Below are 23,462 nucleotides of genomic sequence, written 5' to 3'. Positions count from 1 at the left end.
TCCTTCTAGTGGCAGAGTCAGCAAAAGGGTCTCCCTTGGAGCTAGAGCCAACCCTGGCTCTGTATTAACCATCACCTCCAGTGTCATAGCCTGCCTCCCTTCAAGAAGTGGAACAGGACTCCCATTTTGTGTATGGGACTGGGCCCTGAGCCACAAGAAGCCTGACCATCTGCTTGCCTAGTAATTTTCAGTCCAGCTCTCCAAATAGACACCAAGCCTCCTCCAGTGTCAGAGCCTGCCTCCCTTCCAGAACTGGAACAGGGCTCCCATTTTCTGTATGGGTACTGGGCCCTGAGCTGAAAATAGCCTGACTATCTGCTTGCCTATTAATTTTCAGTCCAGCTCTCCAAATAGACACCGAGCCCACTCCAGCCCTAGAGGCTTCCTGCCACCCCAAGAACCAGCTGATGGAGGAGAAGCCTGACTTCCTGGACTTCCCTTCCAAGCTCGTGGCAGAGCATCTGACATACTTGGATGTGGTGAGCAGCTGTACTCTCAGGGCTTGGCAATGGCAGAGGCAGGATTTTCTGTTCTCAGCTGCACTATACCTACCTTTCCATGAAGTGAACTCCTGTGATATGGGACCAGATATCAGCTGCACCCCTTACCAACCATGGAAACCCATCAGGGTACTTAGACCTAAGCTTTCACTTTCCAGCTGCGGACCATAGAGATAGACACTGATAAGGACTGATGCAGAGTTACTATGTAGATGAAATGAGCCAGAACAGATGGACAAATGGGTAGGCTCTGGTTCCTTTTAGGGTGGAGGAGGGCAGCTCCCTGTGTGCAGCCAAGTCCATGGGTCACCTACACATCTGCCTTGGAGGCTGAGCACCCTCAACATGTATTAAGCATGTGCTGTGTTCTTAAGGACAAGGTAGAGAGACAAACCCGTGGTTTCAGTGAACATGTGAGAATGTGCATGTGAAAGGAAAGAAGGACCAGAGGGATGAAAATTTGGAGGAGAAGATGCCCCCTTGGGGGCACCACCTCAAACGGCCACCTGGAGCTGGGATGATCAACGTGCACATGCCCTCCTTCTTTCCCTTGCCTCTACTTACTTCTGGGTCATTCTGTACTGGATTCCCAGAGAGAAAAAGAATGAAATGAAATCCAGGGTCTATAGCCAGGCTCAGGCCACATTCTCAGCTTCCTGAGCTCCAGCTCCGACCCGTGATCTCTATCTAGGACATAAGTCTTGTATGTGAGAACATGTGTTTGGGTAAACAAACCTCACACTGTTTTCTAGGAGGTGTTGAAGAAGATGCTGCCCCATCAGTGCCTGGTTCCATTTGGTCCAAGTAGAATAAGCCTGGCAATGAGCACCTGGCACCATAGTCCAGGCCACCATTACCCAATTCAACAGTGTGTTCAACTGTGTCATCACCACCTGCCTTGGCAACGCATGCATGACCACTGGAGGCAGGTCCATGGTAGTGTAGCACTGGATCAAGGTGGCCAAGGTATGCTATGGGAGGCCCAGCTGATTTGCTCTCCTGAGCATCAGGAACTGTTCTTCTGTCTTTATCACTTCTCAGAGTTGAAGTCCCTCATCTAAGACCTAGGGACAGTGTGGCTTCTGGGCTCTTCTTCCAAGGGCATGCTGACCTTAACTTTGATGGCCCAGTGTTGGGATGCTTAGTTCATATCTGGCTCCTACTTTTGAGTGAGGCTCCATACCCTGTGATTTTCAAAAATCAGGCCCTGGAGGTGATTAGAAGTCTGATGTTCTGGGAGGGTTAGGGGAAAGGAAATTGAGGGGAAGGTACCAAGGGTCCTAGGACCCTCTACATGGGAAGCTGTGGCAGGCCAGGAGGCTGAAGCATTTTCAGAGGAGGGTCCCTTTGGGCCCCAGAGAGCAGGGACTCATCCCTACCCTACCCCTCATGAAACAGGGTATCGTCCCCTACCTTGGCATTTTCCTCACTGACCTGATGATGCTGGATACTGCAGTGGAGAACTATCTGGAGGTGGGTGAGCCTGAGGATTGTGGAGGAGGGACCAAAGTCTTGAGGTTCGGGAGCAGAGAGCCCCTGTACTGAGCCCTGACCTCTCTGTACTTGGCAAACCTCCCCTCTTGACAGTCTCACAGCCGCCCCTGTGAGCTGGGATCTCTGGCTCATCTCAGTGATGAGTGAAGGGAGGCTGCACTTATGACATTTGTTCCGATGCCCAAGACTGGGGAAGCAGCAGAGCTTCCTGAAGGCAAAGGTTCATGAGTTCTGCCTGAATGAACACCTCCCTCTGTGGTTGCCTGTGGAGGAAGAGTGAAGTCAGGACCCTGCACATCAGCAACACTTCATAGTCCAGAAGCCCATTCCTGCCTGAGGCTTTGGCCAAACCTTCTATCATCAGAGAGGGTTGTGTTGCAGGGTCCCAACCTGTAACCATTTCAACTGTCCCACATCCTCCTTTCTCTGGATCCCAATCCCATTATCTTTGTATGAACAGACCCTTCATGTGCAGCATAAGAAGTGGTAGATGTAAGGTACTAGTACAGGCAGCTCTCTATAATGGACTTTGCTTGTCTGCTTTCCAAGGGAATGAGAACAACTGCCAGAAAAAGAATAAGGTGAGCATAGTGACACTTTTTGAAGGGAAGGGGAGAGGAGTGGGTATCAGAGATGTCCCTGGGAAGAACATTTCTCAGCTCCATCCCCTCCCTCTCTCATTCACTGGAATAGGTTGATAAGAAACAAATGGAAACCCCTTCTAGTTAGTAAGTAGGGAGAGAGGAAAGGCATCAAGGAGATCTTCCCAGAGGGTGGGATATTTCTGCTTGCCTCTGAGAACAGGCTGGGACCAGATGAATTTGCAAGCAGGAGGGTGGCCATGTGTGCCAAAACCCAGGACAGGTCCCCCATCCCACTTCTCAACTCTCACCAGGCCCTGCAGCTTCCTCACCCAGGCTCAGTATGCATTCTGTGCTTCTCTCTTGGCCCAGGGATACTAAGTTATGATGGAGATCGTGCTTCTCCAGGTGGCTGCAGATAATTGCATCCCAGAACCCAAGGATTAATTTAGGCACTCATTCCAGTCTGTAGTTCAGTGGGGTTCAGTGGGGATGAGAGGTGAGGCCCATCAAGAGCTGGGTGAGGGTCAGTGTGGACTCTCTGTTGGCCCTTCCAGAGATCTTTCTTCTATATCTCTCTGGGCAGCCTCAGGCATTGTTCCCCGGGTGCCAGATTCCAGCTGTGGCAAAACACATGGAGAGACTCCTGAATTGGTGCTGCTGGTCAACTCACAGGTGTCCCTCTGTCCTTGGCTACATCCTGTCCTGCCAGACAGAACCCCATCCTAGCTGGCCAGCAGAACTCAAGAACAAGTAGAACTGGCCACAGTCACCCTCATGAGCCCATGTCTAGTGGCAGTGCAAGGATTCCTCTTCAGAATCTGGGGTACTTGTGGTGCATATACCCCATCTACTCAGCAACCCTTCCTCCCTCCTAGTTACTTATTTATAATGGGGGGGGGGACAATATTTAATAGTTTTAAATAGTTAAGTAACATATTTGAATATGATTATATTAAAGCTCTTTTTTCTCCTCTTATAGCCCAGGAGTGTGATTTGTTCTTTTACTTCCTACAGTAATATAAAAGATGTAGACTCTCCTATTCATTCCTGAACTAAGAAATCATACAGAGTCATCAACTATTCTACCTGGGAAGAAGGAGAAGCGCCATCTTTCATCACTAGCTACTGTGGCATCCCCAAATCCTCTTAACTCATAGGAAAGGTTCATTTCAGTATAATGGTTTTGGGAAAACAGCAGAGACAGCCCCACCGAACTCCTGAGATTGAGATGTTGCAGGTACTTTCACAGGGATAGCAACAACCATTGAACTTGCAAGTCTTTGAGAGTTACACTCCCCAGAACTATGTCCTTCCCAGGAGAAGGGCTGCCTTTCTCCACTCTAAAAGAAGGAAGACTATATCCTGCTTCCTTTGTCAGCATGGTGTTTTTGAGTTGTGTTTGTTTGGACCCAGTATTTGGAGCTTATGGTTTTCTAGTTTAGTCTCTGGATTTGCATCAGCACTAAGTGGGGGAAAATAGATAAAGAGATCAAAACCTGTATGTAAAAAAGACAAAGCCAGAGGAAGACAATTTGTAAAGGGACGAAGGGCAGGCAGGACTTTCCATCCTCAGCCTCCCTCTAGGCTCTCCGGGTTCACCCCTTTACCAAGATCAGAATCCTCCTGGGATCCTTGTCCATAACCTCTGGATTTTTTTCCTGCTTGCTTTGTATGTGGGGAAAAGATGTGAGATGTACATTTAAGGTCACAGTTAGGCCTGATTCCATTAACATCTATGCTGGCTTATGAGCTAAGATTTCCAGCATTCCTGCATTTCCTTATGCAGTTCTTTGGAAGTCAGCATTGCCCTCCAGGCCCCAGATTCTTGGTCAGATCCATGGTAGCCACTGTTCCCTGGCTGGGACTTGATGGAGCAGGAATTGGTTCTCTCTTGCCAAGATAATAGTCCACATCCTTGACCAGAGAAACCCCACACTCTCCTTGTTAGCCAAGGTGACTTTTATGTCCATGTTGTTCTGAAGTCCATGGTCTCATTCACTAGTTTACATGCTCAGTCTCAGCTTACACACTTACACTGACTCGTCTGAAATTGCTAACTTTGCTTTAAACCCCTAGATCTTAGAGCCATGCAATTGTTCTGCTCTTTTCCACAATCTTGTGCTTAGGTTGTCATAGGGTTCGTGAACCTTCCCTGTCAGGAGAATGATGAACGAAATGATGAATGAGAGGGGAGGATACTGGGGCTTCCATCAGGGGAATACCACCAAACTGATGACCATAGTAATCAAATGGCAATAAATACATTCTTATCAATAATTACTTTGAATGTTTTATTTATTTATATTTGATTTTTTTAATGTTTTATTTTGAATATTGTTAGTCACCATACAGAGCATCATTAGTTTTTGATGTAGTGTTCCAAGATTTATTGTTTATGTATAACACCCATTGCCCCATGCAATATATGCCTTCCTTAACAACCACACCTGGCTCACCCATCCCCCTCACCCCCTCCAAAACCCTCAGTTAATTTCTCAGAGTACACAGTCTCTCGTGGTTCATCTCCCTCTGTGATTCACCCCTTCACTTTTCCTATCCTTTTCCTTATCTATCTATCTATCATCTATCTATCTATCTATGTATTTATTTATTATTTATTTATGTATTAACATATAATGTATTATTTGTTTCAGGGGTATGGTTTTGTGATTCATCAGTCTTACACAATATACAGTGCTCCCCAGTGTCCATCACCCAGCCACCCCATCCCCCCTACCACCTCTCTGCTCTACCAACCAGTTTGTTTCCCGAGATTAAGAGTCTCTTTTCTTTGTCTCCCTCTCTGGTTTCATCTTGAGTTTTTTCTCTCTTCCCCTATGATTGGCTGCCTTGTTTCTCAAATTCCACATATCAGTGAGATCATATGATAATTGTCTTTCTCTGGTTGACTTATTTTGCTTAGCATAATACTGTCTAGTTCCATCCACATCGTTGGAAATGGCAAGATCTCATTTTTTATGGCTGCATAATATTACATGATATATACACCACATCTTCTTTATCCAATCATCTCTTGATGAACATCTGTGCTCTTTCCATAGTTTAGCTGTTGTGGACATTGCTGCTATAAACATTGGGGTGCAAGTGCCCCTTCAGATGACTACATTTATTTCTTTAGTGAAAATACCTAGTGGTGCAATTGCTGGTTGATAAGGTAGCTTTATTTTCAACATTTTGAGGAACCTCCCTATTGTTTTCCAGAGTGGCTGCACCAATTTGCATTCCCACCAACAGTGTAGGAGGGTTCCCCTTTCTCTGCATCCTTGCCAACATCTGTCATTTCCTGATTTGTTAAGGCTTGAGATGGTATCTCTGAGGTTTTGATTTGTATTTCTCTCAGGCTGAGTGATATTGAGCACTTTTTTTTTTTCCTAAGATTTTATTTATTTATTTTGACAGAGAGAAATCACAAGTAGATGGAGAGGCAGGCAGAGAGAGACAAAGGGAAGCGGGCTCCCTGCTGAGCAGAGAGCCCAATGTGGGACTCAATCCCAGGACCCTGAGATCATGACCTGAGCCGAAGGTAGCGGCTTAACCCACTGCGCCACCCAGGTGCCCGATATTGAGCACTTTTTCATGTGTCTGTAGGCCATTTGGATGTCTTCTTTCCAGAAATGTCTGTTCATGTCCCTGCACATTTCTTGATTGGATTATTAGCTTTTCAGGTGTTGGGTTTGAGAAGTTCTTTATAGATTTTGGATATTAGCCCTTTATCTTATATGTCATTTGTAAATACCTTCTCCCATTCTGTCAGTTGTCTTTTGATTTTGTTGACTGTTATCTTTGCTGTGCAAAAGCTTTTTATCTTGATGAAGTCCCCATAGTTCATTTATACCTTTGTTTCCCTCACCTTTGGTGATGTGTCTAGGAAGAAGTTGCTGTGGCCAAGGTCAAAGAGGTTGCTGCCTGTATTCTCCTCTAGGATTTTGGTGGATTTCTGTCTCACATTGAGGTCTCTCATCCATTTTGGATTTATTTTTATGTATGGTGTAAGGAAATGGCCCAGTTTCATTCTTCTGCATGTAGTGGCTGTTCAATTTTCCCAACACCATTTGTTGAAGAGGGTGTCATTTTTCTGAAAGGATATTCTTTCCTGCTTTGTGTAAGATTAATTGACCATAAGGGTCAAGGGTCCATTTATGGGGTCTCCATTCTGTTCCATTGATCAGGTGTCTGTTTTTGTGTCAGTACCATACTGTCTTAATGATTACAGCTTTGTGTAATAGAGCTTAAAGTCTGGAATTGTGATGCCCCCAGCTTTGGTTTTCTTTTTCAACATTCCTCTGGCTATTCAGGGTTTTTTCTGGTTCCATTCAAATTTTAGGATTATATGGTCCATTACGGTGAAAAAAGTTGATGGTATTTTGATAGAGATTGCGTTGAATGTGTATATTGCTCTAGGTAGCGTAGACCTTTTAACAACATTTGTTTTTCCATACCATGAGCATAGAATATTTTCCATTTCTATGTCTTCCTCAACTTCTTTCATGAGTATTCTATAGTTTTCTGAGTACATATCCTTTGTCTCCTTGGTTATATTTATTCCTAGGTATGTTATGGTTTTGGGTGCAATTGTAAATGGGATGGACTCCCTAATTTCTCTTTCTTCTGTCTCATTGTTGGTATACAGAAATGGAAATGATTTCTGTACATTTATTTTTATCCTGCCACTTTACTGAGTTTGTGTATGAGTTCTACCAGTTTGGGATGGAGTCTTTTGGGTTTTCCACATAAAGTATCATATCATCTGCAAGGAGTGAGGGTTTGACTTCTTTGCTGATTTAGATGCCTTTTATTTCTTTTTTTTTTTTAAGATTTTATTTATTCATTTGACAGAGATCACAGTTAGGCAGAGAGGCAGGCAGAGAGAGAGGGGGAAGCAGGCTCCCCGCCGAGCAGAGAGACTGATGCGGGGCTTGATCCCAGGAAGCTGAGATCATGACCTGAGCCAAAGGCAGAGGCCCAACCCCCTGAGCCACCCAGGTGCCCCCTTTTATTTCCTTTTGTTGTCTGATTGCTGGGGCTAGGATTTCTCATACTGTGTTGAACAGCAGTAGTGATAGTGGACATCCCTGCCATGTTCCTAATCTTAGTGGAAAATCTCTGTTTTTCCCCATTGAGAATGATATTTGCTGTGAGTTTTTCATAGATGGTTTTTATGATATTGAGGTATGTACCCTCTGTCCCTGTACTATGAAGAGTTTTAATCAAGAAAGGATGCTGTGATTTTTCAAATGCTTTTTCTGCATCTATTGAGAGTATCATATGGTTCTTGTCCTTTCCTTTATTAATGTAGTGTATCACATTGAATGATATGTGAATGTTGAACCAAACTTGCAGCCCAGGAACAAATCCCACTTGGTTGTGGTGAACAATCCCTTTAGTGTATTGTTGGATCCTATTGGTTAGTATTTTGGTGAGAATTTTTGCATCCAGTCTCATCAGGGATATTCATCTGTAATTCTTCTTTCTGGTGGGGTCTTTGTCTGGTTTGGGGATCAAGGTAATGCTGGCCTCTGGAAGTTTTCCTTCCATTTCTGTTTTTTGAAACAGCTTCAGTAGATAGGTATTATTCCTTCTTTAAATATTTGGTAGCATTCCCCTGGGAAGCCATCTGGCCCTGGACTCTTGTTTTTTGGGGAGATTTTTATTACTGCTTCAATTTCCTTGCTGTTTAGGTCTGTTCAGATTGTCCATTTCTTCCTGTTTCAGTCTTGGTAATTTGTAACTATGCAGGAATGCATCCATTTCTTCCAGATTACTTAATTTGTTGGTATAAAGTTGCTCATATGCTCTAACAATTTTATTTCCTTGGTATTAATTGTGATGTCTCCTCTTTCATTGGTGATTTTATTAATTTGGGTTCTCTCTCTCTCTCTCTCTCTCTCTCTCTGGATCAGTCTGGCCAGAGATTTATCATTCTTATTAATTTTTTTTCAAAGAACTAGCTTCTAAGTATCATTGATCTGTTCTATGGTTCTTCTGGTTTCTATTTCATTGATTTCTGCTCGAATCTTTATTATTTCTTTTCTCCTCTTGGTTTAGGCTTTATTTACTGCTCTTTCCCCAGGTCATTTAGGTGTACGGTTACCTTGTGCATTAGGGATTTTTCTAATTTTTTGAGAGAGACTTTTATTACCATGTACTTTCATATCCCAGAAATTGTGAGCTAATGTGTTTTCATTCTCATTAGTTTCTGTGGGGTTTTTTTTAGTTCTTCTTTAATTTCCTAGTTAACCCATTCATTCTTTTGTAGGATGCTCCTTAACCCAAAGGTTTTAAGTTCCTTCCAAATTTCTTCTTGTGTTTGAGTTCCAGTTTTAAATGGTCTTAAAGCTTAAAGGTTTAAAGGTCTTAAAATATACAGGGAATAATTTCAATCTTTTGGTATCAGTTGAGACCAGATTTGTGACCCACTATGTGATCTATTCTGGAGAACGTTCCATGTGCACTAAAGAGGAATGAGCATTCTGTTGTCTTAGTCTGGAATGTTCTGTACATATCTATGAAGTCCATCTGTTTCAGTGGGTCATTCAAAGCCCATGTTTCTTTTTGATCTTCTGATTTGATTATCTGTCCATTGCTGTGAGTGGTGTTGGATTCCCTTACTATTAATGTATTTTATTTATTTATTTATTTTTACTATTATTCTTTACTTTGGTTATTAATTGGTTTATATAATTGACTGATCCCACCTTGGGGTCATAGATATTTGTAACTGTTAGGTCTTCTTATTGGATAGACCCTTTAAGTGTGATATAATATTCCTCTACTTCTCTTACTATAGTCTTTGGTTTAAAATCTAATTTGTCTGATATGAAGATTGCTACCCCAGCTTTCTTTTGAGGTCCATCATCATGGTAAATTGTTCTCCTTCCCTTCACTTTCAGTCTGGAGGTGTCTTTCAATCTAAAACGAGTCTCTTGTAGATGGCATATGACTGGGTCTTCCTTTTTAATCAATCTGATACCCTGTGTCTTTTGATTGGAGCATTCAGCCCATTTACATTTAGATTAACTATAGAAAGATATGAATTTAGTGCCATTGTATTGCCTAAAACCTCTGTTTATGTAGATTGTTTCTATCATTTTTGGTCTATATTATTCTTGGGGTCTCTCTTCAATTGCAGTATTCCCCTTAATAGTTCTTGTAGGACTGGTTTGGTCTCATATTCTTTCAGTTTATGTCTGTCCTGGAAACTCTTTATCCCTCCTTCCATTCTGAATAATGCCTTACTTGTTAAGGTATTCTGTATACCATAAGTATACCATACTAGTGCTTTCTGGCCTGCCAGGTTTCTGTGGATAGGTCTGAGGTTTATTCTGATGTTCCCCCCTCTGTACATAAGGAACCACCTGTTTCAAACTACTCTCAGGATAGTTTTTTTTTTTCTCTAAAACTTGCAAGCTTCATTACTATATGTGGGAACATTGATCTATTTTTATTAATTTGGGGAGGGCTCCTCTTTGCCTCTTGGACATGAATGCTTGTTTCTTTCCCCAGATTAGGGAAGTTCATAGCCATGATTTGCTCAAATATACTTTCTAGCTCTTTATTTCCACTTTCTCTCTTATCCTGATGATTCTGAAATTGGTTATTTTCAATGAATCATTTAGGTCTCTAAGCCTTTCTTTATGGGCTCTGAGTTGTCTTTCTCTCCCTTCTTCCTTTCTTTCTGTCAGCCTGTTCTTTAGACCACTTATTCTCTCTTCTGCCTCACTGGCCCTAGATGTTAGAGCACACAATTTAGACTGCATCTCAGCAGCATTTTTAAGTTCGGCCTAATTATATCTCATTTATGCCTTTAGAGATTCTCTACTGTGATTTGTGGGTATTTTCAAGCCCAGCTACTAACTTTATAATTGCTATCCTGAATTACATCTCTGACATCTTCCTTATAGCCATATCAATTAGCTCTGTGGCAGAGAACATTGTCTCTGGTTCTCTTTTGTTGTTAATTCATCCTTCTAGTTATTTTTCCCAGAGAAGGATGGGTGAGCAAGTGAGCAAAGCCCCAAAGATCCCTCATGACCCTAGCACAATACAACCTAGACAAATACAAAACATTCAGAAACCACTACAGAAAAGCAAACCAAACCAAACCAAAATAAAAAGGGGGAGGGGGGTGGAAGGGAGACTGTAATCTCACAGGTTGGACAAAGTAGGGTGATTCACTTTTTTCTTATTGAATTTTGGTCTGTGTGTTAGAAGACACTACATTCCAAAATTGCAAAGAAAGCAAAACTTATATTTATAAATAAAATTGGATTGAGTGAAAAAAGGACTAAAATAAAGCATATATCCATAAAACATGGATGTTAAAAATTAGAAGTTAAAAAGCAACTTTAAAACATAAGTTGGTAAAATAAGAAACTAAGTGAAATGGGGAAAAGGTTAAAAAAAAAGAAATGAAAGATAAATGAATCATGAAAAAACACCTGGAATTCAGAATATTATTTTCCCTGGCACTGGACTTTCATGGTCTTGTGGAATCCCTAAAGTTGTAGGCCACCTGTTCTTCCAGTTGATCTTCTGGGGGAGGGGCCTGCTGTACTGCTTCTCAGGTGTATTGCCTAGACAGAGTTGCACCACCCCTTGCCCGGGCTGGACTCAGAATGTCCGGATGTTAGGGTCCGTAATCAAAGGAGTGAGACTGATACAAAGCAAAGGTCAATCAAAGCTTTATTTTGCGCTAAGCATCAAGAATCAAACTGACCAGTCACGGCCATCTCTTGCAAAGAGGCGACCCCTCCCAGTCTCACAGACTAACTTGTATAGAGGTAGTGTAGCCGGACTATACAGAGGTGGCCAATGAGATTACGATACACAGAGAAAACTGCACAGTCATGTTAGGTCACACATGGGCAGCCAATTGAATTACAATTCACCGTAGTAGATATATACGTGCCTCACTGATTGGCTGTCTCTACCTGGCCTGACCCGCCCTTGTATCTGGGCTTTGCAAGTAAGTTCCTCTGGGAGGGGCAGGGTCAATCTAAGTTTTCTGCATAGGGTCAATCTAAGTTTGCTGCATAGATTCAATCTAAGTTTAATGCATAGGGTCAATCTAAGTTGACTACAAAAACAAAAAAATGGCTCCCTCTGATTAAGTAGGCCCTTACAGTCTGGTCCTCCATGTAGCTTTCTGTTCCTTAAAGACTTTCTACATCTCTTTAGAGGAGCAGAATAAAAATGGCCTTGCCCATATCTTCAGCCCAGAGCCAAAAGATTATGGTCCCCCCTCTTCAATAAACCCTCTGGGACAAACAGTTTTCAATCTTGTGTGTGCCAAACTCTGAAGACTCTTGCAGTGGATGCCCACTGTAATCCTCCTGGAGGGAGTCTGAGTCACTGCCCTTTGTGCGGTTGCAGGCATATGGATGTACCAAAGTCCACTGCTCCTGGGAGATAACTGGGGGACCTCCCTACTGTCCTTTCCGGGGCCCTGAGATCTGTTGCCTGGTTGTGTGCACAGCCACTTTGCCCCTCCCAGGGTATGGTAAATGGCATGTGTGTTCCAGTCATTTTCACAGTGCTTTGGCAGTGCTCTCAGTTCTAAAGGCCAGGGGATTTTTCTCAGAGAGGGGTCTTGGGAAGGTCTTAGGTGGTCCAGGATCTCCCCCAGGGAACCAACTACATTCCTGCCCCAGATCCAGCACTCATCAGGGAAGGTCACTTCATCTCTCTCAATTTCAGTGCTCTCTACTATAAAATATGGGGTAGAGCCCCTGCTTTGCCTCCATCCCAAGAGGGTTGGTGTACGGATCACAATAGACAATAATACCCATTCTGCATAATTGTACAGAATTATTCCCATGTAAAGGCTGAAGAGTACGCTTCCATCCTTCCTTGCTATAGAACCATCCAATTCCACTCTTTGGATTCAACCAGGTGTCTACCTTATTCCCATAGTCATCCAATAACTGAACACTTCAGAGAAATTATGAATCACCAGTCCTTTACTTGTTCTAAGGCTTTACTCATAGTGAATCACTTTGCACCGCAAAACAGGACACTAGAGAGGGGAGGAGTCAAATGGTGGAGAAGTAGCAGGCTGAGACTACTTCAGCTAGCCTGAGATCAACTAGATAGCTTATCTAAAGATTGCAAACACCTGAAAATCCATCTGCAGATCGAAGAGAAGAACAACAGCAATTCTGGAAACAGAAAAACAACCACTTTCTGAAAGGTAGGAACAGCGGAGAAGTGAATCCAAAGCGACGGGAAGCTAGACCCCGGGGGGGAGGGGCCAGCTCCCGGCAAGCGGCGGAGCAACTGCGCACAAAATCAGGACTTTTAAAAGTCTGTTCCGCTGAGGGACATCACTCCAGAGGCCAAACCGGGGCGAAGCCCACACGGGGTCAGCATGGCCACAGGTCCCGCAGGGTCACAGAAGAATGGAGGGTGTCTGAGTGTCGCAGAGCTTGCGGGTATTGGAACGGGAAAGCTGGCTACAGAGACAGAGCCGACAGTAAGCTCGCAGCTCGGGGTTACCTTGAACCGGTCGCAGGCTCAGTGAGCTCAGAGCGCGGCCGGAGGTCAGACAGACGGGAGTAACTGGGCGCTGTTCTCTGAGAACACACTGAGGAGTGCGGCCCTGGGCTCTCGGCTCCTCTGGGCCGGAGACCAGGAGGCCGCCATTTGTATTCCCGTCCTCCGGACGGAAAGCGCTCAGGGAACAAAAGCTCCTGAAAGCAAATCCGAGCGGATTACTCACCCCGGCCCTGGGTAAGGGTGGTGTAATTCCACCTGGGGCAAAGACACTTGAGAATCACTACAACAGGCCGATCCCCCAGAAGATCAACAAGAAATCCAGCCAAGACCAAGTTCACTTACCAAGGAGTGCGGTTTCAATACCAAGGAGAGCAGCAGAATTCCAGAGGAGGAGAAAGCCAAGCACGGAACTCATGGCTTTTTCCCTGTGATTTTTTTTAGTCTTGCAGTTAATTTAATTTTTTTCTTTTTCATTATTTGTTTTTTTTTTCTCGCCTTCGGGTAAAATTTTTTTTTTTTAACTGTTACCTTTTTCTTTTTTAATGATTTTTTTACTAGTTTATCTAATATATATATTTTTTCTTTTTTACATTTTTCTTAGGTGTTTTCTTTTTTTAATTCTTTTCTTTTCTTTTTTTTTTCTTTTTTCTTTTTTTTTTTCCTTTCTTCCTTTTTGAACCTCTTTTTATCCCCTTATTCCCCCCCTCACGATTTTGGATCTCCTCTAATTTGGTTAAAGCACATTTTCCTGGGGTTGTGACAACCCTTTTAGTATTTTACTTGCCCCTTTATATACTCTTATCTGGACAAAATGACAAGACGGAAAAATTCAACACAAAAAAAGAACAAGAGGCAGTACCGAAGGCTAGGGACCTAATCAATACAGACATTGGTAATATGTCAGATCGAGAGTTCAGAATGACAATTCTCAAGGTTCTAGCCGGGCTCGAAAAAGGCATGGAAGATATTAGAGAAACCCTCTCGGAAGATATAAAAGCCCATTCTGGAGAAATAAAAGAACTAAAATCTAACCAAGTTGAAATCAAAAAAGCTATTAATGATGTGCAATCAAAAATGGAGGCTATCACTGCTAGGATAAATGAGGCAGAAGAAAGAATTAGTGATATAGAAGACCAAATGACAGAGAATAAAGAAGCTGAGCAAAAGAGGGACAAACAGCTACTGGACCACGAGGGGAGAATTCGAGAGATAAGTGACACCATAAGACGAAACAACATTAGAATAATTGGGATTCCAGAAGAAGAAGAAAGAGAGAGGGGAGCAGAAGGTATACTGGAGAGAATTATTGGGGAGAATTTCCCGAATATGGCAAAGGGAACGAGCATCAAAATTCAGGAGGTTCAGAGAACGCCACTCAAAATCAATAAGAATAGGCCCACACCCCATCACCTAATAGTAAAATTCACAAGTCTCAGTGACAAAGAGAAACTCCTGAAAGCAGCCCGGGAAAAGAAGTCTGTAACATACAATGGTAAAAATATTAGATTGGCAGCTGACTTATCCACAGAGACCTGGCAGGCCAGAAAGAGCTGGCATGATATATTCAGAGCACTAAACGAGAAAAACATGCAGCCAAGAATACTATATCCAGCTAGGCTATCATTGAAAATAGAAGGAGAGATTAAAAGCTTCCAGGACAAAGAAAAACTGAAAGAATTTGCAAATACCAAACCAGCTCTACAGGAGATATTGAAAGGGGTCCTCTAAGCAAAGAGAGAGCCTACAAGTGATAGATCAGAAAGGAACAGAGACCATATACACTAACAGTCACCTTATAGGCAATACAATGGCACTAAATTCATATCTCTCAAAAGTTACCCTGAATGTGAATGGGCTAAATGCCCCTGTCAAAAGACACAGGGTATCAGAATGGATAAAAAAACAAAATCCATCTATATGTTGCCTCCAAGAAACTCATTTTAAGCCCGAAGACACCTCCAGATTTAAAGTGAGGGGGTGGAAAAGAATTTACCATGCTAATGGACATCAGAAAAAAGCAGGAGTGGCAATCCTTATATCAGATCAATTAGATTTTAAGCCAAAGACTATAATAAGAGATGAGGAAGGACACTATATCATACTCAAAGGGTCTGTCCAACAAGAAGATTTAACAATTTTAAATATCTATGCCCCCAACGTGGGAGCAGCCAACTATATAAACCAATTAATAACAAAATCAAAGAAACACATCAACAATAATACAATAATAGTAGGGGACTTTAACACTCCCCTCACTGAAATGGACAGATCATCCAAGCAAAAGATCAGCAAGGAAATAAAGGCCTTAAACGACACACTGGACCAGATGGACATCACAGATATATTCAGAACATTTCATCCCAAAGCAACAGAATACACATTCTTCTCTAGTGCACATGGAACATTCTCCAGAATAGATCACATCCTCAGGCCTAAATCAGGACTCAACCGGTATCAAAAGATTGGGATCATTCCCTGCATATTTTCAGACCACAATGCTCTAAAGCTAGAACTCAACCACAAAAGGAAGTTTGGAAAGAACCCAAATACATGGAGACTAAACAGCATCCTTCTAAAGAATGAATGGGTCAACCGGGAAATTAAAGAAGAATTGAAAAAAATCATGGAAACAAATGATAATGAAAATACAACGGTTCAAAATCTGTGGGACACAATAAAGGCAGTCCTGAGAGGAAAATATATAGCGGTACAAGCCTTTCTCAAGAAACAAGAAAGGTCTCAGGTACACAACCTAACCCTACACCTAAAGGAGCTGGAGAAAGAACAAGAAAGAAACCCTAAGCCCAGCAGGAGAAGAGAAATCATAAAGATCAGAGCAGAAATCAATGAAATAGAAACCAAAAAAATAGTAGAACAAATCAACGAAACTAGGAGCTGGTTCTTTGAAAGAATTAATAAAATTGATAAACCCCTGGCCCAACTTATCAAAAAGAAAAGAGAAAGGACCCAAATAAATAAAATCATGAATGAAAGAGGAGAGATCACAACTAACACCAAAGAAATACAAACTATTATAAGAACATACTATGAGCAACTCTACGCCAATAAATTTGACAATCTGGAAGAAATGGATGCATTCGTAGAAACATATAAACTACCACAACTGAACCAGGAAGAAATAGAAAGCCTGAACAGACCCATAACCAGTAAGGAGATTGAAACAGTCATTAAAAATCTCCAAACAAACAAAAGCCCAGGGCCAGACGGCTTCCCGGGGGAATTCTACCAAACATTTAAAGAAGAACTAATTCCTATTCTCCTGAAACTGTTCCAAAAAATAGAAATGGAAGGAAAACTTCCAAACTCATTTTATGAGGCCAGCATCACCTTGATCCCAAAACCAGACAAGGATCCCACCAAAAAAGAGAGCTAAAGACCAATATCCTTGATGAACACAGATAATACTCAACAAAATACTAGCCAATAGGATTCAACAGTACATTAAAAAGATTATTCACCACGACCAAGTGGGATTTATTCAGGGCTGCAAGGTTGGTTCAACATCCGCAAATCAGTCAATGTGATACAACACATCAATAAAAGAAAGAACAAGAACCATATGATACTCTCAATAGATGCCGAAAAAGCATTTGACAAAGTACAGCATCCCTTCCTGATCAAAACTCTTCAATGTATAGGGATAGAGGGCACATACCTCAATATCATCAAAGCCGTCTATCAAAAACCCACCGCAAATATCATTCTCAATGGAGAAAAACTGAAAGCTTTTCCGCTAAGGTCATGAACACGGCAGGGATATCCATTATCACCACTGCTATTCAACATAGTACTAGAGGTCCTAGCCTCAGCAATCAGACAACAAAAGGAAATTAAAGGCATCCAAATCGGCAAAGAAGAAGTCAAATTATCACTCTTCACAGATGATATGATACTATATGTGGAAAACCCAAAAGACTCCACTCCAAAACGGCTAGAACTTATACAGGAATTCAGTAAAGTGTCAGGATATAAAATCAATGCACAGAAATCAGTTGCATTTCTCTACACCAACAGCAAGACAGAAGAAAGAGAAATTAAGGAGTCAATCCCATTTACAATTGCATCCAAAACCATAAGATACCTAGGAATAAACCTAACCAAAGAGACACAGAATCTATACTCAGAAAACTATAAAGTACTCATGAAAGAAATTGAGGAAGACACAAAGAAATGGAAAAATGTTCCATGCTCCTGGATTGGAAGAATAAATATTGTGAAAATGTCTATGCTACCTAAAGCAATCTTCACATTTAATTCAATTCCTATCAAAGTACCATCCATCTTTTTCAAAGAAATGGAACAAATAATTCTAAAATTTATATGGAACCAGAAAAGACCTCGAATAGCCAAAGGGATATTGAAAAAGAAAGCCAACGTTGGTGGCATCACAATTCCGGACTTCAAGCTCTATTACAAAGCTGTCATCATCAAGACAGCATGGTTCTGGCACAAAAACAGACACATAGATCAATGGAACAGAATAGAGAGCCCAGAAATAGACCCTCAACTCTATGGCCAACTAATCTTCGACAAAGCAGGAAAGAATGTCCAATGGAAAAAAGACAGCCTCTTCAATAAATGGTGCTGGGAAAATTGGACAGCCACATGCAGAAAAATGAAATTGGACCATTTCCTTACACCACACACAAAAATAGACTCAAAATGGATCAAGGGCCTTAATGTACTAAAGGAATCCATCAAAATCCTTGAGGAGAACACAGGCAGCAAACTCTTCGACCTCTGCCACAGCAACATCTTCCTAGGAACAACGCAAAAGGCAAGGGAAGCAAGGGAAAAAATGAACTATTGGGATTTCATCAAGATCAAAAGCTTTTGCACAGCAAAGGAAACAGTTAACAAAATCAAAAGACAACTGACAGAATGGGAGAAGATATTTGCAAACAACATATCAGATAAAGGACTAGTGTCCAGAATCTATAAAGAACTTAGCAAACTCAACACCCAAAGAACAAATAATCCAATCAAGAAATGGGCAGAGGACATGAACAGACATTTCTGCAAAGAAGACATCCAGATGGCGTACAGACACATGAAAAAGTGCTCCATATCACTCGGCATCAGGGAAATACAAATCAAAACCACAACGAGATATCACCTCACACCAGTCAGAATGGCTAAAATAAACAAGTCAGGAAATGACAGATGCTGGCGAGGATGCGGAGAAAGGGGAACCCTCCTCCCCTGTTGGTGGGAATGCAAGCTGGTGCAGTCACTCTGGAAAACAGCATGGAGGTTCCTCAAAATGTTGAAAATAGAACTGCCCTTGACCCAGCAATTGCACTATTGGGTATTTACCCTAAAGATACAAACGTAGTGATCCAAAGGGGCACGTGCACCCGAATGTTTATAGCATCAATGTCCACAATAGCCAAACTATGGAAAGAACCTAGATGTCCATCAACAGATGAATGGATCAAGAAGATGTGGGATATATACACAATGGAATACTATGCAGCCATCAAAAGAAATGAAATCTTGCCATTTGCAACAACATGGATGGAACTAGAGCGTATCATGCTTAGCGAAATAAGTCAAGCAGAGAAAGACAACTATCATATGATCTCCCTGATATGAGGAAGTGGTGATGCAACATGGGGGCTTAAGTGGGTAGAAGAAGAATAAATGAAACAAGATGGGATTGGGAGGGAGACAAACCATAAGTGACTCTTAATCTCACAAAACAAACTGAGGGTTGCTGTGGGGAGGGGGGTTGGGAGAAGGGAGCGGGATTATGGACATTGGGGAGGGTATGTGCTTTGGTGAGTGCTGTGAAGTGTGTAAACCTGGTGATTCACAGACCTGTACCCCTGGGGATAAAAATATATGTTTATAAAAAATAAAAGATTAATAAAAAACAAACAAACAAAAAAAAACAGGACACTAATTAGAAAGTCATGTTAACATTTCTATATCTCAGAGCAGTGAACTGAGGCACAGAGGGATCTCCATAATTCTCTCAGGTATTTATAGCTTCTAAATGGGATTTGAACCCAGGCCATCAGGTGTGGTCAGAGTGCTTCACTGAGTTTCTTACAACATCTCAACCAAATAAAGGTATTTGCCCACAAAACTTGTCTTTGGATGTTTTTTAAGAGGACACCAAACTACAACATCTTCTGAAGTCCATCTTTGATTCAAGAGGCTCTGCTTGTCAGCTAGTGAATAAGAAGAACAGAAGGTTGAACTATGAGTAAATTATCACTAATTTCCCTATGATCTTCTGCCAGAGAGATGCCAATAGTTCTATTATAATGCACTTCCCAGGATCTTGCATTAAGGATGTAAGAAGAAACACCCATGTTAGGTCAAGAATACAACTTTCAGCTCCAATCAACAGTTCAGAAATCTGCTTTTGGCCACACAAGAGGTTGTACCTTATAAAAAGACCTAGGTGAAGGTGATGAAGATCTAGATGAAAGCAGAAATTTTCTTATTAAGTTGATTCACGAATAATTATTCTAGTTTACACAGTGCCCTATATTTAAATGAAAAGGATAAATATGCTAAGGCACATTTTCCCCTTATTTTATGTGTGTAAATTTAAATTTATTACATCAATTGATCATACTAAAACAATAGAAGTCAAAATGCATTTCTAACTCAAAATTAGATTCACAATGTCTCTAGCTAATTTAGAAAACTTAGCTGATTTTTGAACATTGACTGATAATAGATCTCTCCCTGGAAGTGTTTCTAGATTTTTTTAAAAAAAAATTAATAGAATTATTTAGAATAGGTTTAGATTAACGTAAAAGTTGAGCAAATAATACAGAAAGTCCATCCCCCCCTTTTCCCCTATTAATATCTTATAAGTGTGGCACATTTGTTACAATTAGCAAAACAACAATTAGAAAATTAGCAAAATTAGCAAAACAGTGATATGGTGAGTGCTTTGAAGTGTGTAAACCTGGCAATTCACAGACCTGTACTCCTGGGACTAATAATACATTATATGTTTATTAAAAATTTTTAAAAAGAAAACAACATTAGTATACTTTATTAATTAAAATCCATTGTTTTCATTAAAATTCACTCTTTGTGGTTTTGCATTTGGGTTTTGACAAGTACATAATGTCATGTATCATCATTACAGTATCATACAGGAATCTGTACACCAATGTTCATAGCACCCTTATTCACATTAGCCAAAAAAGAAAACAACCCAAAAATCCATCAAGTGATGAAAGGATAAGTACAATATGATATATACACAGTATAGGAGATAATTCAGCCATAAAGAGTTAAATTTTAGAATATGCTAAAACATGGATGGACCTTGAAAAAATAATATGCTTTCTGAAATAAGTCAGGCACAGGAAGATTATATATATATATATATATATATATATATATATATATATATCTCCATATGTATGATATACCCATATGAATAGGCAAAGTCATAGAGACAGAAGGTAGTGATTACCATGGGACAGAAGCAGGGGAGAAGGTTAATTGATTTTTCGTGGGTTTTTCAGAGGTTATGTTGGATATGAAGAACAGGTTTGGGCTATAAATGATGGTGATGAGTACACAGCATTGTGAATGTAACTAATGCCATTGAGTGTACAGAGACATTTGGGATTTCTAGGTTGCTTCCCCTAGGACCTGTTTATTGACCTATGGTTTAGTGTCCCAGAGCCTTACGTAGTGCCTAGTATGTGTGCATGAGCCCAGAAATACCTACACATGAATGATCAGATGAGATAGCAAACTACTCTGCAAGAAACACCAAGGGAGGGGAAGTTACTTCTTTTTCATCTTTGGATCCTAAAACTTGTTACCCAGGGTGGTAGACTCTAACCACCTATGTCTGCTCATAATTAAAAAATAAAATAAAATTCAGTGAATTAAAATAACATCACATTGCTCAGTCACACTAGCCACTGTGGGCTTGTAATAATTTGAATCTCAGGTGGTAAGTTTGGAGGTAAGAGCCATAATGTAACCTGTAGAAACTGAGAGTGTGAAGGGTGATTCATTCAGCATCTCTGCCTCATTTGAAGGTTTGCAACTGTGACCAACTCTTATTGAAGGGCTCTGATTTCACCAAGTCCAGTGAACTTCTGAGAAACCACAGGAAATATCAGGTTGTTGCTCTATGACCCACAAAACCTCAACTAGAGGAGGAGGAAAGGGTGAGCCCTCTCTAAAAATCTGATTGTTGATATTTGTGTTTCTATAAATTTTCTTGTAGAGAGAATTCACGATTCCATTAGTGATGAGGATGACTGACTATGTGGGGAAAAACACTTAGGTAAGAAGCATTATAAGAGTTTTCAGTATAAAGTATCATGTCATCTGCAAAGAGAGAGAGTTTGACTTCTTCATTGCCAATTTAGATACTTTTTATTTCTCTGTTGTCTGATGGCTATTGCTAGGACTTCTAATACTATGTTGAAGAAGAGTAGTGAGAGTGGGCATCCTTGTCGTGTTCCTGATCTCAACAGGAAGGCTGTGAGCTTTTTCCCATTGAGGATGATATTTGCTGTGGGTCTTTCATAGATAGATTTGATAAAGTTCAGGAATGTTCCCTCTATCCCTATACTTTGAAGTGTTTTAATCAGGAACAAATGCTGGATTTTGTCAAATGCTTTTTCTGCATTAAATGAGAGGACCATGTGGTTCTTCTCTCTTCTCTTATTGATTTGTTCTATCACATTGATTGATTTACGAATGTTGAACCATCTTTGTAACCCAGAAATGAATCCCAGCTGGTCATGGTGGATAATCTTTTTAATGTACTGTTGGATCCTATTTGCTGGGTTCTTGTTGAGAATCTTAGCATCCATATTCATCAGTCATATTGGTCTGAAATTCTCCTTTTTGGTGTGGTCTTTGTCTGGTTTGGGGATCAGGGTAATGTTGGCTTCATAAAAAGAGTCTGGAAGTTTTCCTTCCACTTCAAAGAAAAAGAAGAAGAAGAAATGTAAGAGGGTTCCTGGTACAGTTAGGTTGCACCTGCTCTGGAGACTGGGGAAGGTGGATAAGAAATCAGAAAGGAAAGGGAAATATATGTACAAGTCTGATTTGTTCACTTCATATTTTAATGACATATTAGTAAGGATAATTGAGTCCATAGGCATTGAGTGTGCTGTGTTTAAAATCTTCATTTTTGCTTTCCTATTTAAAAATTCTTTCCCATGGAACTTGTACTTCCTTCTCTTTCCCACTGCCAGACGTCAAAGCTTAGGTTCTGTTTCATTGGCATCTCAGGATTTGGGTATTTTTCTTGTTACTGACCTATGATGGATGTAATCTGGTGGGACACAATGGCTCTCTCACAGACACTTGAATCTGGATATGAAGTTCTTCTAGTGTGAGCCAGGAGGTAGATGAGAAGTCAACTCTCCTTTAATTTATAGGACTGGTAATAGTTTGTTCCTCTCCTGTTTGCTTCTCCTTAAGGACCACTTCCAGAGCTGGAAATAAAAGAATATTTCCTCTGGAATTACTGCATATGCTCCAATGTCCTTTAGCTCATCCCAGCCTCCATACCTCATCCAACTCTGATCTGTGAATATGCTTCCATCTGAGAGAAGCCCATGTGCAGCTTACCCAGGAGACCCTCCATGGCTACCAGGGATTCTAGAGGACTGCATGAGGGGCTGCTTGGCCTATCTCACATACTTACTCTTACAACCCAGCTGACCTGGTCACCTGTCATTGGCCAGGCACAGGACAGAGCCTCTCTCTGGGCAGCAGGGCAGGGAGTCAGTGCTACTCTCAGAACCCACTGCTTCAGCCACACAGTGCTGACCTTGCCCCCAACATCCTGGTCATGCCCACCCTGTGAACTTTCCTCAGGCCTGCCCAAGTCCCACCCTCCCAGTCCTCCCAAGGTTCAGGACAAAGCCTGGCAGGTACTGTGTGCTTACATGGCCACACCTGCTCTACTGACCCTGTTGCCCCACTTATAGCCTAAGGGAATTTGGACAAGTTAGCTTACTTCTAATTTCATGTTCATGCTCTCTAAGGGACTAGGAAACTTTTGGGGGTTTTGGAGAATTAATTATCTTAAATTAACTGCAATTACTCCAGACACAGGACAGATAGTATGTAAAACCGGTTGCCATTCTCTCCCACAGGGCCCAACAAAACCCCAGTCCCATGACAGGTGCCCCCTGGGTTTGGAAGGATTCATTAATTGACCATTTGATTGATGAGGGAGGGTGGCAGGATACCCATGATCATTTCCCCAGTGTTCCCATATTTTAAAACAATATGGCTGGTAGAGATTGACAAGGAGAAGGACAATGAACATTAATTAGGACAAGAAGAAGAAGGGAAATACTGAGTCATGAGCACTGATTAGCCACAGTTATGA

At 41.3% G+C, this 23,462-nt stretch overlaps 1 protein-coding gene and 1 long non-coding RNA gene across 2 annotated transcripts in view; one reads left to right on the top strand and one right to left on the bottom strand.

Moving 5' to 3' along the window:
• The window catches only part of LOC309871349 (uncharacterized protein), a 53,554-nt gene extending 48,712 nt beyond the window's left edge, over nucleotides 1-4,842 (top strand). The window contains exon 5 of the mRNA XM_082744310.1: nucleotides 338-4,842. Coding sequence (XP_082600436.1) covers nucleotides 338-424 — 87 coding nt within the window. The 3' untranslated portion in view covers nucleotides 425-4,842. The remainder of the gene's footprint in view (nucleotides 1-337) is intronic.
• Nucleotides 1-23,462, bottom strand: part of LOC309871356 — a 359,459-nt gene that overhangs the window by 275,275 nt on the left and 60,722 nt on the right. The window lies entirely within an intron of this gene.

Source organism: Mustela nivalis, assembly GCF_964662115.1.
Source record: "Mustela nivalis genome assembly, chromosome: 8".
In the NCBI taxonomy this organism is placed as follows: Eukaryota; Metazoa; Chordata; class Mammalia; order Carnivora; family Mustelidae; genus Mustela; species Mustela nivalis.
This window is presented reverse-complemented; position numbering and strand designations above follow the sequence as displayed.